Below are 17,984 nucleotides of genomic sequence, written 5' to 3' on the forward strand. Positions count from 1 at the left end.
AGCTAATGAAAACCCAAAAGTCATTATCTCACTAAATTAGAATAATTAACAAAAATGCCTGCAAAGGCTTCCTAAGTGTTTACAAAGGTCCCTTAGTCTGTTTCAGTAGGCTCCACAATCATGGGGAAGACTGCTGACTTGACAGATGTCCAGATGGCAGTCATTGACACAGTCCACAAGGAGGGTAAGCCACAAAAGGTCATTGCTAAAGAACTGGCTGTTCACAGAGTGCTGTATCCAAGCATATTAATGGAAAGTTGAGTGGAAGGAAAAAGTGTGGTAGAAAAAGGTGCACAAGCAACCGGGATAACCGCAAATTTTTTGGGGAGATTCACAAGGAGTGGACTGCTGCTGGAGTCATTGCTTCAAGAGCCACCACACACAGACGGATCCAGGCCACGGGCTACAAGTGTCCCATTCCTTGCGTCAAGCCATTCATGACTGATAGACAACGCCAGAAGCGTCTTACCTGGACCAAGGAGAAAAAGAACTGTACTGTTGCTCAGTGGTCCAAGGCGTTGCTTTCAGATGAAAGTAAATTTTGCATTTCATTTGGAAATCAAGGTCCCAGAGTCTGGAGGAAGAGTGGAGAGGCCACAATCTAAGCTGCTTGAGGTCTAGTGTGAAGTTTCCACAATCAGTGATGCTTTGGGGAGCCATGTCATCTGCTGGTATAGGTCCACTGTGTTTTATCAAGACCAAAGTGAGTGCAGCCGTCTATCAGGAAATTTTAGAGCACTTCATGCTTCCCTCTGCCGACAAACTTTTTGGAGATGGAAATGTCATTTTCCAGCAGGACTTGGCACCTGTCCACACTGCCAAAAGTACCAATACCTGGTTTAAAAACAACAGTATCACTGTGCTTGATTGGCCAGCAAACTCTTCTGACCTTAACCCCATAGATAATATATGCAGTATTGTCAAGAGGAAGATGAGAGGCACCAGACCCAACAATGCAGACGAGCTGAAGATTGCTATTAAAGGGAACCTGTCACCCCCCAGGCGTTTGTAACTAAAAGAGCCACATTTTCATAACTGACTTATGCTTCCTCTCCTGGCCAAGAGCTGGGTTATGTACCAACCATGAACTGGAGCATCCTTGTATTGTCAGACACAGCAAATAAGAAAATACATAGCAGGGCCATATTTATAAGATGAGTTCAGCACATTTTTTAATATATCGAATTGTGGGAGCTGTTAATTAAAATGTCTTTTGTTTGTGGGATATCCCCTTTAGGACAGTAAACCTTTCAGATGTTCTCCACTTCTGGATTTTCTTATCTTTATTGTAAAGATAAGCTTATGTTCGAGTCTAAAAAGTTAATTTATTTCAGTTCTTCAATACAAAAAGTGAAACTCATATATTATATACATTCATTACACACAGAGTGATCTATTTCAAGTGTTTATTTCTTTTAATGTAGATGATTATGGCTTACAGACAATTAAAACCCAAAAGTCATTTTCTCAGTAAATTAGAATACTTTATAACACCAGCTTGAAAAATGATTTTAAAATCCGAAATGTTGGCCTACTGAATGTATGTTCAGTAAATGCACTCAATATTTGGTCGGGGCTCCTTTTGCATTAATTACTGCATCAATGTGGTGTGGCATGGAGGCGATCAGCCTGTGGCACTGCTGAGGTCTTATGGAAGTCCAGGTTACTTTAAAGGGAACCTGTCACCTCCCCCCCAGGTGTTTGTAACTAAAAGATCCACCTTGTGCAGCACTAATGCTGCATTCTGACAAGGTGGCTCTTTTAGTTCTTGGTGCTGTAACTGCAGAAATAATCGATTTTTCAATTTGTTCAAAATACCTTGAAACAGTCCTGGGGCAGGTCTTTCCCCCCCCTAATGCAGACGCAGCACCGCCGTCACTCATGCCCTCTAACGGTACGAGTGGTGAATGGGTCGACACTGCCCTCACAGATAACACACCAGACCATCCCTTTTACTCTGTCCATGTTGCCATCCCATCAGGAGATTATATCTCTGCTCGTCATTCCTGAGGGAATTGATGAGGTCCTCTTGGGGATACCTTGGCTACGGTACCACTCTCCTCATATCGAGTGGTCCTCAGGCAGAATTTTGGGATGGGGTGAATCTTGTGGGGGTAGGTGTCAGAGGGAGTGCGTTCAGGTTGCTACTACAGAGGTACCCGCAGATCTATCCTCTCTCCCCAAGCAATATTGGTCTTATGCGGACGTGTTCTCCAAAAAGGCGGCGGAGACCCTACCGCCCCATCGCCCCTATGACTGTCCTATTGACCTCTTGCCTGGTGCTGAGCCTCCCCGGGGTCGAGTCTATCCGTTATCTCTCCCGGAGACGGAGGCAATGTCTCAGTACATTCAAGAGAATCTGGCAAGAGGGTTCATCAGGAAGTCAGTGTCACCTGCTGGGGCTGGGTTCTTCTTCGTGCAGAAGAAGAATGGGGAACTGCATCCATGCATAGATTACAGGGGTCTTAACGCCATCACCGTTAAGAATAAGTATCCTTTGCCCTTGAGCAAATCTGAGCTCTTCGATAGGCTTCTTGGAGCAAGGGTATTTACTAAATTAGATCTGCGGGATGGCTTGCAACCTGATTCGCATCCGTGAGGGGGACGAACGGAAGACAGCTTTTAACACCAGGGATGGGCACTATGAATATCTGGTGATGCCCTTCGGGCTCTGTAATGCCCCAGCCATTTTCCGAGACTTTGTGAATGACATCTTCCGGGATATGCTCTCCACCTCGGTCGTAGTCTATCTGGATGATATTCTCATCTGCTCTCCAGATATTAACTCCCACCGGAGAGATGTTTGCAAAGTCTTGGACCTCCTATGGGCAAACTCCCTCTATGCCAAGTTGGAGAAGTGTATGTTCGAGCAGGAGTCCTTACCTTTCCTAGGCTATATCATCTCCGCCCAGGGATTGGCTATGGATCCTGCCAAACTACAGGCTGTGATGGACTGGCAAGAACCCCATTCTCTTGAAGCGGTGCAGCGCTTTATGGGGTTCATTAATTATTATCGCCAGTTCATTCCGCACTTCTCAACTTTGGTAGCTCTCTTGGTTGCCCTCACCAAGAAGGGAGCAAATCCCAAATTGTAGTCTGAGGAGGTCTCCAAGGCCTTTAACTTCATAAAGTCACATTTCGCTAGCGCTCCCATCCTACATCGCCCCGATGTAGATAAGCCATTTATCATGGAGGTGGATGCCTCATCTGTTGGTGCTGGAGCAGTCCTCTTCCAAAAGGATGCTCAAGGTCGGAAGCATCCTTGCTTCTTCTTTTCTAAGACCTTCTCACCAGCAGAGAGGAATTATTCCATCGGTGACAGGGAGTTGATAGCCATGAAGTTGGCTTTCTCGGAGTGGAGACATCTCTTGGAGGGAGCTCGTTTTCCCTTCCAAGTCTTCACAGATCATAAAAAATTGGTGTACCTGCAGACAGCCCAGCGGTTAAATTCTCGCCAGGCCAGATGGTCCTTGTTCTTCTCACGGTTTCATTTCACCCTCCATTTTCTTTCTGGGGAGAAGAACATTCGTGCCGACGCTTTCTCTCGCTCCGTTGTGTCATCTGTGGAGGAGGAAGAGGAGCCTCGGCTTATTGTCCCCACTGAGAGCCTGGGAACTGTGGCCCCAGTTTCGCTAGAGTCTGTGCCTGCGGGCAAGACTTTTGTACCATCCAGTTTGCGACTGGAGGTTCTCTCTTGGGCACACTCGTCCAGGGTGGGTGGTCATTTTGGTTCCAAAAGGACATCTGAGTTACTGGTGAGGACATACTGGTGGCCGCATATGGCTTGTGATGTCGCAGACTATGTTCAGGCGTGTGTCTCTTGCGCCAAGAACAAGTCCCCTCGACAACGGCCAGCTGGGTTGCTTTACCCTCTGCCGGTGGCGGACAGGCCCTGGGAGATGGTCGGGATGGACTTTGTGGTGGGCTTACCCAAGTCTCGTAACTGCACCATTATCTGGGTGATCACCGACCATTTTTCCAAAATGGTTCATTTGGTGCCTCTTCCACGGCTACCTTCAGCACGGGCTCTGGCAGCCTTGTTCATCAAGCATATCTTTCGCTTACACGGTATGCCGGACAAGATTGTCAGTGACCGGGTTCCCCAGTTTGCGTCTCGGTTCTGGAGGGAGCTTTGTTGTCTACTCAGTATTGAGTTAAATCTCTCCTCGGCCTATCATCCCGAGACGAATGGGTTGGTTGAGAGAGCCAATCAGACTCTGGTCACTTATTTACGACATTTTGTTTCTGCCAGGCAGGATGACTGGGCATCCTTGTTACAGTGGGCTCAGTTTGCCCTTAACAACGCTGTACCGGCGGTCAGACTCCTTTCATCCTGAATTACGGCCAACATCCGCGGGTTCCTGTGCCTATGCCCATGTCCTCTGCTGACTCCAGGGTGGCAGACTGGGCAGTTGAGGCACGAGACATTTGGGACCGCACTCAGGATGCCATCCGGGCCTCCAAGGAGAGAATGAGGTTCTCCGCCGATGCACATCGGCGCCCTGCCCCTACCTTTGCTCCTGGCGACTTAGTGTGGCTCTCCGCTCATAATATCAGGCTGCGTGTTGAGTCCACTAAGTTTGCACCTCGCTACTTGGGTCCCTTCAAGGTCCTCGAACAGTTTAATCCTGTGGTCTACCGTCTAGCCCTTCCTCCACGCCTAGGTATCACGACACCTTTCATGTGTCCCTCCTTAAGCCCGTATACATGTTCCGGTTTTCTGAGTCGTCTGCCGGGACATCGGGTTCGTCTACGGACGATTACGAGGTGAACGCTATTATGGGGTGCAAGGTGGTTCGTGGCAAAAAATTTTATTTGGTGGACTGGAAGGGTTACGGTCCTGAGGATAGGCCCTGGGAGCCTGCTGCGCACATTCGGGCTCCGCAGCTCATTGCTGCCTTCGAACGTAGCGAGGCCCAAGGAGGGGGGCTCTAGGAGGGGGGGTAATGTTAGGGGTCGAGTTCCCGCCTCTGCACAGGGGGAATCTCGGGCCATCTCCGCTGCGGTCTCCCATTCTTCTCCTGCCGCAGTGGTGCCTGCTCAGCGGAGACGTCGGTCCCAGCGTCTCGCTCAGTCTGACTCTGTACTAAGAGTTACTGCTGCTTTTCCTGCTTCTGCCATTGAAGTCAGTGCTGGGCAGCGGCGTGCAGACGCTTCTGGGACTAAGTCCTGCTTTTCTCGTTCTGAGCATGCCCAGAGTAAGATCTCTCAGTGGAGATCGAGAGTCACATGATCAGATACTGCAGCTAAGGCCATTGGTCCTTCAGGAAGGTCCTGTAGGTGCTCACGCTCTGTGGCAGCCTCTCATTGGTCCTTCTAGGAAGGTCCTGTACGTGCTGCAACTATTTAAGGCTCGCATGGCCGCACGGCCATGCGCTAGTATTGTTCTATGTTATGTGCTTTGCGCCAATGTGGTCATGTGAGTTTGTGTTCAAGGACCCGGCTGAAATAAGCCCCTAGAATGCTGGCACCTCCGGCGAGGAGATTTTGTGTGAATGTATTCAAGGACCTGGCTGAAATAAGCCCCTAGAATGCTGGCACCTCCGGCGAGGAGTTTGTGTGCATGCATGACCACTGACTGCTCTTAGTTGGGTAAGTTAGCCTGTGCCTCTGTGAAGTCAAACAGGGCGCAGTGCTTTGAGTTTCGGCTACTCTGTGAAGTAACAGGGTTAGCTCATACCGCCATATAGTTCCGCCGTTTGCTAGCAGCAGGTTCTCCTGCACTGTGGACCCCGGGCTGCGAACGCATCAATTATAATAAAACCTATATACTTACTCGGTGCGTTCCGCTGGCCCTAACACAGGTTCCCTTTAAAGTAACCTGGACTTCCATAAGACCTCAGCAGTGCCACAGGCTGATCGCCTCCATGCCACACCACATTGATGCAGTAGTTAATGCAAAAGGAGCCCCGACCAAATATTGAGTGCATTTACTGAACATACATTTCAATAGGCCAACATTTCGGATTTTAAAATTTTAAATCATTTTTCAAGCTGGTGTTATAAAGTATTCTAATTTACTGAGATAATGACTTTTGGGTTTTCATTGGCTGTAAGCTATAATCATCAACATTAAAAGAAATAAACATTTGAAATAGATCACTCTGTTTGTAATGAATGTATATAATATATGAGTTTCACTTTTTGTATTGAAGAACTGAAATAAATTAACTTTTTAGACTTGAACATAAACTTATCTTTACAATAAAGATAAGAAAATCCAGAAGTGGAGAACATTTGAGAGGTTTACTGTCCTAAAGGGGATATCCCACAATTCGATATATTAAAAAATGTGCTGAACTCATCTTATAAATATGGCCCTGCTATGTATTGTCTTATTCACTGTGTCTGACAATACAAGGATGCTCCAGTTCATGGTTGGTACATAACCCAGCTCTTGGCCAGGAGAGGAAGCATAAGTCAGTTATGATAATTGAGTATACAGATCCGACATAGAAGGGGATCACAGCTGCTGCTTTCTGAGGTAATACTTTTCCCTGCCCATTTTATGACAGGAGCAAGTGTCTTTGCTCATCACCAGCCTTCTGAGCTCATCATAAATCAAGTGAATGAGGTAGAACTTCAATGGCTGCTGAGCTCATATGTCACTGAATTGATTTATAGTGATCTCAGAAGTTTAGTGACAGAAACACTCGCTCCTGTGATAAAACAGGCAGGGAAATATGTTACCTATGGAAGCTGCTCCTGCAAGCTCCTGCTGTCTTTTGTATGTATACTCAATTATTATCAGTGATGTACACTCAATTATTATAAATGACTTATATGATTACTCCACTGGCCAGTAGCTGTAGAATGTGGTTACAATCGGCCCAGAGCACTTCTGCCTGATTGGACACCACAAATAAAAAAGGTTCCCCTGTTATGCACTTATTTTGGTACTTTTATTATTCCATGATCTGTTAGTTAATAGTTTTTGGGATAACCCCATTAAGGAATTGAACCATTCATCTGTATTCCATACTACCACAAAAGAACACCAACCAACCTTATAAAAAATATAGCAAACTGTTGAAAGATATTTGTGTATTTTGCTACTATCGATAAAATGGTTTTCACTTATACCAGGCCTAATTTAAAGCACTTCCATAAATGCACAATACATCATAGAGAAACAAGGAAGCTTTATGCCAATAAAACCAAAGATATTTTATTAATAAAAAAAAACAATTAAAAAACCTTACAAGTTGTATATCAATCAATGGGAATACATATGCAGAATATGCTGTCTGCACCAGAAATACACCACCATATGCCTATAATCAAGTGATCAAAAAATGCCTATACAAAAAAGTTTAGCGAGACCATAAACTAATACATAGTCACCTTGTAGAAAATATGCACATACAGTATACAAGGAGCAAGCCAAGTAGACAAATGAATAGTATAGACTCCTAGTAAAAAAAAGTGCAAAAAATATGTATATATATATATGTGCCCCAGTGGACAATCAATGTATGAAGTGTACCTATATAACACATAAGTGTATTAAAAGCAAGCAGGAACAACTAAGTATATATGTGCCAAGTATAAATAGTATGGCATCTCAAGTTCCTTACAGCTAAATCATAAGGGTGTACATAAGGCACATGGCTCAATGGAAAAGAACCACATATGTGCAACTTATAGCAAAAAAGTGTCTCTAGTGCATAATAAAAGGCATAAACAAAGGCATGGGTGTATTACCTATAGATGCAGCGCAGTATGGGTCCACGACACGCATTTCGCGTGATGCTTCTTCCTGGGGGATAGTATCGTAATCCAGTGTGCATGTGGTTACTTTATATAGTATGTGTAATCACTGGTGGCAGCGGTTTGTAATGGCGCTCGCTTTGACAGGCCGGGTGGAACGTCACTACCGGTCAGCGTCACATGAGGCCTGTCTACTCCCCCGTCCGACGCGTCAGGACAGAGGGCGGAGTCAGCCGCACTATAGACGCATCTCCACAGCAACCCAAAGCCGGAAGTCTCTGCGAGCGCACACCGCACAGGGATGAATGCGGCTAGGACACTGCAGAATAAAAATCTGCACAGGGGGAGTTTCAAGCACAGCACAACTAAAAAGTGCATGGATAAAGAAGCTAAGTGTTATACCAATAAGAAAAAATATATATGAACCCCTACATGTGAAAGTGAAAATAAATGCCTGGAAGCAAATCAGAAGATATGAATTATATAGTGTCATACAAAATATCTATAATAAAAATAAATATAAAGTGCTATTATGCTGGCAATAAATACATCTAATAAAGTGCAATATACTCTAAAAAACAATAAATAAAAATACATACATATACAACTAATCTATAAACTATAATATATAAAAGTGTTATATATATATATATATATATATATATATATATATATATATATATATATATACACATATGCGGTACATATGTGCGGTAGTGACGTCCCACCCGGCCTGTCAAAGCGAGCGCCATTACAAACCGCTGCCACCAGTGATTACACATACTATATAAAGTAACCACATGCCCACTGGTTTACGATACTATCCCCCAGGAAGAAGCATCACGCGAAACGCGCGTCGGGGACCCATACTGCGCTGCATCTATAGGTAATACACCCATGCCTTTGTTTATGCCTTTTATTATGCACTAGAGACACTTTTTTGCTATAAGTTGCACATATGTGGTTCTTTTCCATTGAGCCATGTGCCTTATGTACACCCTTATGATTTAGCTGTAAGGAACTTGAGATGCCATACTATTTATACTTGTCACATATATACTTAGTTGTTCCTGCTTGCTTTTAATACACTTACGTGTTATATAGGTACACTTCATACCTTGATTGTCCACTGGGACACATATGCAGCGCCCCAGAGTCCTGGTCGTTGCAGTACTGTGGCTCCGCCACTATGGGGAGCTATGGTGCGTCCGATGGCACTGAAGGAGTTCATCTGATCAGGTATCACAGACACCAATACATTTCACAGCCGGGCCTCCGGGGGGAGCTAAGGGTGCTATTCATTAGGCCACTCCCCACCATAGTGGGTAAACTGGGGGTCAGGCAGGAAGTTAGATCAGAAAGCTGACTGGGTTGGAACCAGGCAACACCTTGTGGCAGAGGGTGTTGTAGGGGAAGATACAGTAGGGTCTCTGTCAGGGGTGGGATCCTGACAGAGGCTTGGCAACGAGAACGAACGTAACGGGACCGTGCCTGCTCCAGGTAGCGGCGGTGCCCAAGAAAGGATTAGAAGAGAGATAGATTGTGCTGAGTGAGAAACGGGATCACGCAAAGGAGAAATACCAGTAGGAGTCGTGCTGTAAGACCGAAGCAACATCCTACTGAGGCGCAATACCGGTGGCCGGAACGCCGAGGGAGTAGAACAACATTCAGCTTCAAGCAATACTCCAAACAGCAGCAGGACAGTCAGTCTCAGGCGGGCTGTCTAACTCAAATCACCTATGAAGTCTTGGGAGGCGATTGTGGGAGAGGGGCGTCTCTAGGGTCCCGGAAGAACTCCAGGCCTACCCGTCAAACGGATGCCGTTCCTACCCGAACCTCAGGGAGGGACGGAGGATTAGCAGAACATCATCTAGTCGAGTTGTGAGGGAACATCAGAAACAGACACAACAGTTGTGGGGTACTTTCCGTAAGCACAGCAGGGAAGGACTACAACACATAGCGCTAGGGGGAAGGCACAGATTTCCTCCTGTGAAGAGAACTCTGGAAGTGTCATTGGACCGGCCGGACTTGCGCAGCCTGGTGAGCCGTATTCTGGATTGAGGACCCAGAGATCTTCAGTAAAGAGGTAAAGAGACTGCAACCTGGTGTCCTCATCATTTATCGCGACCTGCACCCCACAACTGCACCGTTACAACACCACTTATTGCACCGGACGTCCCCCACTGACAGACAGGGCCACGGACCGGGTCCAGCCACCGTGACAACCCCAGGACTGAGATCCCAGAGGCCCGGCTCCGGGTACCCCTCGGCCCTGCGGCGGTGTGGGGGCGCTCCAACTTGGCGTCACGAACAGGATCTACTTAAGCCTGAAGAATCAGGTCATGTGTGCCTTGGAACTGTGATTTGTTGTACTTGGACTGTACTTTGTTGCAAAGACTGTGCTGCGCCATTTACCGCCAAAATCCGCCGCCATTGCAGCGCTGAGGAGAGCGCAGGAGAAGAAGAAGGGCGTGGAGTAGGCGTAGGCAAGCTGGAGAGCGCGAACAATAATGGCCGCCCAGTCTTAATATTGCTGCATCCTAAGGGCGGGCCCGTCGACAGGAGAGATCCGCCTCTTAATCTTCTATGGCGGGCGAAGACCGAAGAAACGAAACTATGACTCAGATGAGGTGGAACTGGAGACCAGGACAGGCCTACAGAAAAGGATGGCTCCGCATCGACCCCCGTCACCAGCGGATTATTCTGACATGCCTCCGCTGGAGGATTTGGATCCTTGGGAGCTGCCGCTGGAGCATCCTGGGCCTGGATGGTCCCCGACTCATACGCCTTCCCCAGGAGGGGCTACCGCAAGTGGAGGTACCCAGTGCCGCGATCCCCGGGATGGCCACCTCACTTCTGCACACGACCCGGTCACTGCTGCGACCGGTGGCGCCCCGATGTCCCCGCCGTCTAGCACCAATGCACCGGGGGGGCATGACCTCGGGCCCTTCCCCTGGGGGGAATATCGGAACCATCTAATCGCAGAGTTCCAGCGTGAAGTGGAGCGACACAAGCTTAGTGGCGACACGCGTTGGGTGCCTCTGTCCGCACCTCCTCTTTTCTCCACAGGGTACACATGCTTCATTTACCTGGCCTGACCCTGCTTTACACCGATATCTTAGGGACATGACGGTCATTGGTTGATCTGTATGTCGGGCGGTTGGTTTCATGCAAGGTGGACATGGGTTAGTATATTCATCTCTGTTATTAATCTTTATTAACCAGCATTTCTGCCCTTCATGGTTTATATGGGCATTTACCTGTCCTGCATGTCATCACATCCTTTGTGGTATTCATGGTAATTTTCCTTACGGTGATTTATAATATTACCTTAGGGTACTGGCCAGGTAGTTATTATGTACTTATTTATTTTTTGCGCCATTTAGGTGTTATTGTACTTAGTACATGTGAATTATACCCTGTTGTGGGAGGTGCGGTTTTTTGCCTTATTATAGGCTTTGTGTATGGTGGGATATTGTATATCCCTGTGTTTTAAATGTTTTTAGTGTGTTTTGTTTCCTGCATATATGTTTAATAAAGCTGTGTTATTTATTTGCTTATATAAGTGGTGACTCCCGTTTATAAGGCCTACTTTTTTTCTCGAAGTATATATGTGGCACGTTTTCAGGCCTTGGTTAGAGTCCCAGTGACCGTGGTGCCCCCATTTGTCTATGATTTAACCATGTTTTGTAACGTTCAAGTGTCCTCACCTCCCATAAAGGGAAGCTTGTTCAAGTATACGTATTGTTATTTGCACTCAACAAAAATTGTATGTCTTTTTGCTAAACTTGTATTGTTGTTTTCTTCCCAGTCCCGGAGTACTGTGTTTAACCAGGGGGGAGTGCAGCGCCCCAGAGTCCTGGTCGTTGCAGTACTGTGGCTCCGCCACTATGGGGAGCTATGGTGCGTCCGATGGCACTGAAGGAGTTCATCTGATCAGGTATCACAGACACCAATACATTTCACAGCCGGGCCTCCGGGGGGAGCTAAGGGTGCTATTCATTAGGCCACTCCCCACCATAGTGGGTAAACTGGGGGTCAGGCAGGAAGTTAGATCAGAAAGCTGACTGGGTTGGAACCAGGCAACACCTTGTGGCAGAGGGTGTTGTAGGGGAAGATACAGTAGGGTCTCTGTCAGGGGTGGGATCCTGACAGAGGCTTGGCAACGAGAACGAACGTAACGGGACCGTGCCTGCTCCAGGTAGCGGCGGTGCCCAAGAAAGGATTAGAAGAGAGATAGATTGTGCTGAGTGAGAAACGGGATCACGCAAAGGAGAAATACCAGTAGGAGTCGTGCTGTAAGACCGAAGCAACATCCTACTGAGGCGCAATACCGGTGGCCGGAACGCCGAGGGAGTAGAACAACATTCAGCTTCAAGCAATACTCCAAACAGCGGCAGGACAGTCAGTCTCAGGCGGGCTGTCTAACTCAAATCACCTATGAAGTCTTGGGAGGCGATTGTGGGAGAGGGGCGTCTCTAGGGTCCCGGAAGAACTCCAGGCCTACCCGTCAAACGGGTGCCGTTCCTACCCGAACCTCAGGGAGGGACGGAGGATTAGCAGAACATCATCTAGTCGAGTTGTGAGGGAACATCAGAAACAGACACAACAGTTGTGGGGTACTTTCCGTAAGCACAGCAGGGAAGGACTACAACACATAGCGCTAGGGGGAAGGCACAGATTTCCTCCTGTGAAGAGAACTCTGGAAGTGTCATTGGACCGGCCGGACTTGCGCAGCCTGGTGAGCCGTATTCTGGATTGAGGACCCAGAGATCTTCAGTAAAGAGGTAAAGAGACTGCAACCTGGTGTCCTCATCATTTATCGCGACCTGCACCCCACAACTGCACCGTTACAACACCACTTATTGCACCGGACGTCCCCCACTGACAGACAGGGCCACGGACCGGGTCCAGCCACCGTGACAACCCCAGGACTGAGATCCCAGAGGCCCGGCTCCGGGTACCCCTCGGCCCTGCGGCGGTGTGGGGGCGCTCCACATATATATATATATTTTTTGCACTTTTTTTACTAGGAGTCTATACTATTCATTTGTCCACTTGGCTTGCTCCTTTTATACTGTATGTGCATATTTTCTACAAGGTGACTATGTATTAGTTTATGGTCTCTCTATACTTTTTTGTATAGGCATTTTTTGATCACTTGATTATTTATAGGTATATGGTGGTGTATTTCTGGTGCAGACAGCATATTCTGCATATGTATTCCCATTGATTGACATACAACTTGTAAGGTTTTTTAATTGTTTTTTTTTATTAATAAAATATATTTGGTTTTATTGGCATAAAGCTTCCTTGTTTCTCTATGATGTATCGATAAATTGGATGGTACACTTTAGAGCTCAAGCTATTTTGAAATTGTTGTTTTACATATTTAGTTCCCAAAAGTGTTTATATACTTGGTGTGTTTTTTCTATAATATAAATCGTTATATTTTCTAGATGATGATGCAAAATGAGCCAAAAAATATAAATCTGGAAAAGTTTGTCTTCATCCCTAAAGCTTCTATGACAGAGTTTTCACGGTGATTGCAAATTATATCTAAACTTCTATGAATGATTGAGTGGTCAATTCGCAGCTTTATTATTCCTTTGAGACTGCATTTCATACATTGTCATATCCAAGGCTGATATACACCATCACATTTCCACTGGCATTCTTGATCAGTGATCAAGCCTTACTCCGGCCTCCTTCACCTTTTTGTTTTCTCATACAAATTCTTAGCTTTAATCCAGAAATCTCAAACATAGATTCGTTTATGTGTACAACTCCTTTAAATTCATCCAATGGCCTCACCTCATTACTAATTTTTGACATTTTAAAGGGAATCTGTCACTGGGACATGTAAACCTGGTGTAGTAGCACTCCATATTCATGAGATCTGTATGACCCTGTCCCCACCACTGATTAGCAACTTTCTGCCTATGCACAGTGTACACAGAAAGCTACCATTAAGTGGTGTGGGCGGGGATATGCAGTGCAGCATTCGGAAAATGCATAGATATGCCATAGTGAAAACTGTGATTTTGTAAAAACTGAAGCAAGCAGCCTAGTAAGTGATATATCATTGGAATTATGGTATCTGCCCCTACATCATGCTGCTCTCAGATAAGGTAGTAAATCCTAAAGACAGATTCCCTTTAAAGTAAATCTGTCACCCCAAATTGACAATATAAACTAAACACATAACCTTGTACACTCCCTGACAGAAGTTATGTCGCTTATCCATGTTATGTAAATAAAAGATTATAACCTGACGTTAAATTCATCCATTGGTTGTATAAATTATTCTTTTGAAGGCTGAAACTCTCCGAAATGGGGTTTAGGTTAAGAAAATAAATTGGCATCAATGCAGAAATATTGATCATTTAATGGACACAGAATGGTCAGATTTTGGCAAGACAAAAGTTTTGTCCCCCACAGAAAGTAATGTGGTATTCAAACAAATAATTAACTTAAAATACAAATATATGTTGCATAATATTGGTGAATGGTGCTATTAGAGTCATATTTAATATTTTGTGTGACTTCCATGAGCTTGAAGGACTGCATCCATGCAGTTCAACAATGATTCATACAATTTATTAATGAAGTCATCAGGAATAGCAAAGAATGCAGTTTTACATGCCTCCCAGAGTTCTTCTAGATTTTGGTTTTGTCTTACAAGCTTCCTCTTTCATCCTACCCCAAACATGCTCAATGATGTTCATGTCTGGTGACTGGGCTGGCCAGTCCTTGAGCACCTTGATCTTTTTTGCCTGGAGGAACTTTGTTGCAGAGATGGATGTATGAGATGGAGCACCATCCTGCTGCAGAATTTGACCCCTTTTATGATTTGGAATATAAGAGGCAGCTAATACTTCTTGGTATTTTAGGCTACTGATATTGCTTTCCACCTTGCAAATGTTTCACACCCCCCCATACTGAATGTAACCCCAGACCATGATCTTTCCACCACCAAATGTAACTGTTTTCTGGGTGTATTTTGGATCCATACGGGATCCAGTAGGTCTCTTGCAGTATTTGCGGTGGCTGTGGTGTAATTCTACTGAAGATTCATCAGAGAAATCCAACTTCTGCCACTGTTCCAGCGTCCATCTGTTTAGCAGACTGTGGGACTTTGCAAATGCCACACGTTTTTTATTTGCCTTTTGTTTAGTGCTGGCTTCTGGGCACTGATTCAACCATGGAGGCAATTTCGAGACAGAATCCTACAAACTGTTCTAGTTGACACAGGGACTTGAGGTGACCAGGCCTGTTGGAGCTCTGCTGCAGTGGAAGAGGGGCTTGCTTTGTATTTTCTAACCAACAAACATTCCTCCTGAGCAGTTGTCTTGCGGGGTCTGCTGGACCTGGGCTTGTCAAACACATCTCCAGTCTCTTCAAATCTTTTTTCAATTCTTTGTACTTGACGCTGAGAAGCATTAAAGGTGCCAGCCATCTCTGCATTGAATCTGGTCTTCAGCCTCTTGATAATCCAGGCTTTGGTCGCAGAGTGGATTTTTGGCATGTTGTCAGAGCTCAAGTTGCAGTTGAAGTGAAGGTCTGGGGTGCTGGGTTTATTTTTATACACACACACTAATCAACCGATCATTTACTGAGCACAGGTGAGGATGTAAACTAGGAATGGGTGCATTATATGACTGGGCGACAAAACTTTTGTCTTGCCAAAATCAGACCATTCTGTGTCCATTAACTGATCAGTATTTCTGCATTTATGCCCATTTATTTTCTTAACCTAAACCACATTTCGGAGGGTTTCAACTTTCAAAAGAATAATTTATACAACCAATGTATGAATTTAACGTCAGGTTATAAGCTTTTATTTACATAACATGGATAAGCGTCATTATTTCTGTCAGGGAGTGTAGAGGATAGAACCCTTATGAGAATTGCACTTTTAGTGTTCTAATCGCGGTCTCCATTCTACATAAACTGAAGTTAAAACAAACATGCTGCTTAGGGTGCTCGGAGTACCCTTGGTGTAGCCAAGAGGCTCAGAGAACTGTTTTCTGTCCACTGCTTTTGCATGCTCTGCATCCCTTATTGGTCATTCACAATTCTGACTTGCTTGAGTTGTCATTTACCAGTGAGAGAGGCAGAATCATACAAAATCAGTGGGTGGAATAATGTAATGAGCCTCCTGGCCACACTGTGGGTGCACTGAGCACCCCAAGTTGCTTAATTGATTAAATTTCTGTTTCTGAAGAATGTATGCAGTGATTAGAAAACTAAAAGGTGTGAACGTTCTGTGGCTAAGTCAGCTACAAGACTATGTGATTAGTTTATACTGTTAGTTTAGGCTGACAGATTCCTTTTAATTACAACTCTGCCTATGAAGCTGTAATCTTATATCCATTATACTGTGTGGGCACCTTTAAATTGTGCGGAGACCATTATGCTGTGTGGCGGTCTCATACTGTGCAAAAAGCTGGGGGTCTCATACTGTGTGGAAGCCTGTGGGGGCCATTATACTGTTTGGGGACCATTATATTGGCGGGCTGTACAGGGGTGTGGAGGGCTGTGTGGGAGGGGATCATACTGTGTGGAAGGCTGTGGGGGTTATTATACAATGTGGAGGGCTGTGTGGGGGTCTCATTATTTGATGAAGGCTTTGGGGGCATTTATAATGTGTTGGTGCCATTATACTGTGTGGGACCTTTATTTTGTGCGGTGGCCATTATGTTGTGTGGGGTGATTATACTGTGTGGAGGGCTGTGTGGGTGCCATTATACTGTGTGGAGTGCTGTGTGTGGGTCTCATACTCGGTGGAAGGCTGTGGGGTGTGATTATACTATGTGGAGAGCCATCATACAGTGTGCTGTGGAAGAATTCACTGTGGCATTTTTGTTGGCATCATACTTTATGGGACCATTAAAGGAGTAATGTATTAAGTGAGAACACTATGGGCTTCAATAGGGGCAAAATTATTTTGTAATTGCCACATTGTGACTCTCTCTTTCTGTAAAACATTGGTGGTACACCATTATGTGACTATGCTTATGTGCTGTGATGCCGCCTCCTTTACTTGATATTTACGGAGGAGGCAAGTAATACTTCTGGTATGTGGCCCCATGATTCTTATGTACAACCATGTTTATCACCCTGCAATTCTGAGCATTCTTCTGAATTTTACTACATTGATATACACTGCTCAAAAAAATAACGGGAACACTTAAATAACAGAATATAACTCCAAGTGAATCAAACTTCTGTGAAATCAAACTGTCCACTTAGGAAGCAACACTGTTTGACAATCAATTTCACATGCTGTTGTGCAAATGGAATAGACAACAGATGGAAATTATTGGCAATTATCAAGACACACTCAATGAAGGAGTGGTTCTGCAGGTGGGGACCACAGACCACATGTCAGTACCAATGCTTTCTGGCTGATGTTTTGGTCACTTTTGAATGTTGGTTGTGCTTTCACACTCGTGGTAGCATGAGACGGACTCTACAACTCACACAAGTGGATCAGGTAGTGCAGCTCATCCAGGATGGCACATCAATGTGAGCTGTGGCAAGAAGGTTTGCTGTGTCTGTCAGTGTAGTGTTCAGAGGCTGGAGGCGCTACCAGGAGACAGGCCAGTACACTAGGAGACATGGAGGGGGCCGTAGGAGGGCAAACAACCCAGCAGCAGGACTGCTACCTCAGCCTTTGTGAAAGGAGGAACAGGAGGAGCACTGCCAGAGCCCTGCAAAATGATCTCCAGCAAGCCACAAATGTGCATGTGTCTGCACAAACGGTTAGAAACCAACTCCATGAGGATGGTCTGAGTGCCCGACGTCCACAGATGGGGGTTGTGCTCCCAGCTCAACACCGTGCAGGATGCTTGGCATTTGCCACAGACCACCAGGATTGCCAAATTCGCCACTGGCGCCCTGTGCTCTTCACAGATGAAAGCAGGTTCACACTGAACACATGTGACAGATGTGACTGAGTCTGGAGATGCCAGGGAGAGCAATCTGCTGCCTGCAACATCCTTCAGCATAACCGATTTGGCAGTGGGTCAGTAATGGTGGGGGGTGGCATTTCTTTGGAGGGCCACACAACCCTCCATGTGCGCGCCAGAGGTAGTCTGACTGCCGTTATGTACCGAGATGAGATCCTCAGACCCCTTGTGAGACCATATGCTGGTTAGTGTTCCCTTTATTTTTTTGAGCAGTGTATATATATATATATATATATATATATATATATATATATATATATATGCAGCATCCTTCACTTTTGCAAAACATCAACAGAAGAA

The 17,984-nt window shown here is 45.5% G+C and overlaps 1 protein-coding gene across 12 annotated transcripts in view; it reads left to right on the forward strand.

Moving 5' to 3' along the window:
- HFM1 (helicase for meiosis 1) overlaps positions 1 to 17,984 on the forward strand; it is a 229,963-nt gene that overhangs the window by 174,615 nt on the left and 37,364 nt on the right. For all 12 annotated transcript variants that reach the window (XR_013218736.1, XM_077278676.1, XM_077278672.1 and 9 more), the window contains one exon: positions 13,170 to 13,252. Coding sequence is in view for 11 of the 12 variants with exons in the window: in XM_077278676.1 (XP_077134791.1) it covers positions 13,170 to 13,252 (83 nt within the window). In the remaining variant the exon portion in view is untranslated. The remainder of the gene's footprint in view (positions 1 to 13,169; positions 13,253 to 17,984) is intronic.

This window comes from Ranitomeya variabilis, chromosome 8, assembly GCF_051348905.1.
Source record: "Ranitomeya variabilis isolate aRanVar5 chromosome 8, aRanVar5.hap1, whole genome shotgun sequence".
Lineage (NCBI taxonomy): Eukaryota > Metazoa > Chordata > Amphibia > Anura > Dendrobatidae > Ranitomeya > Ranitomeya variabilis.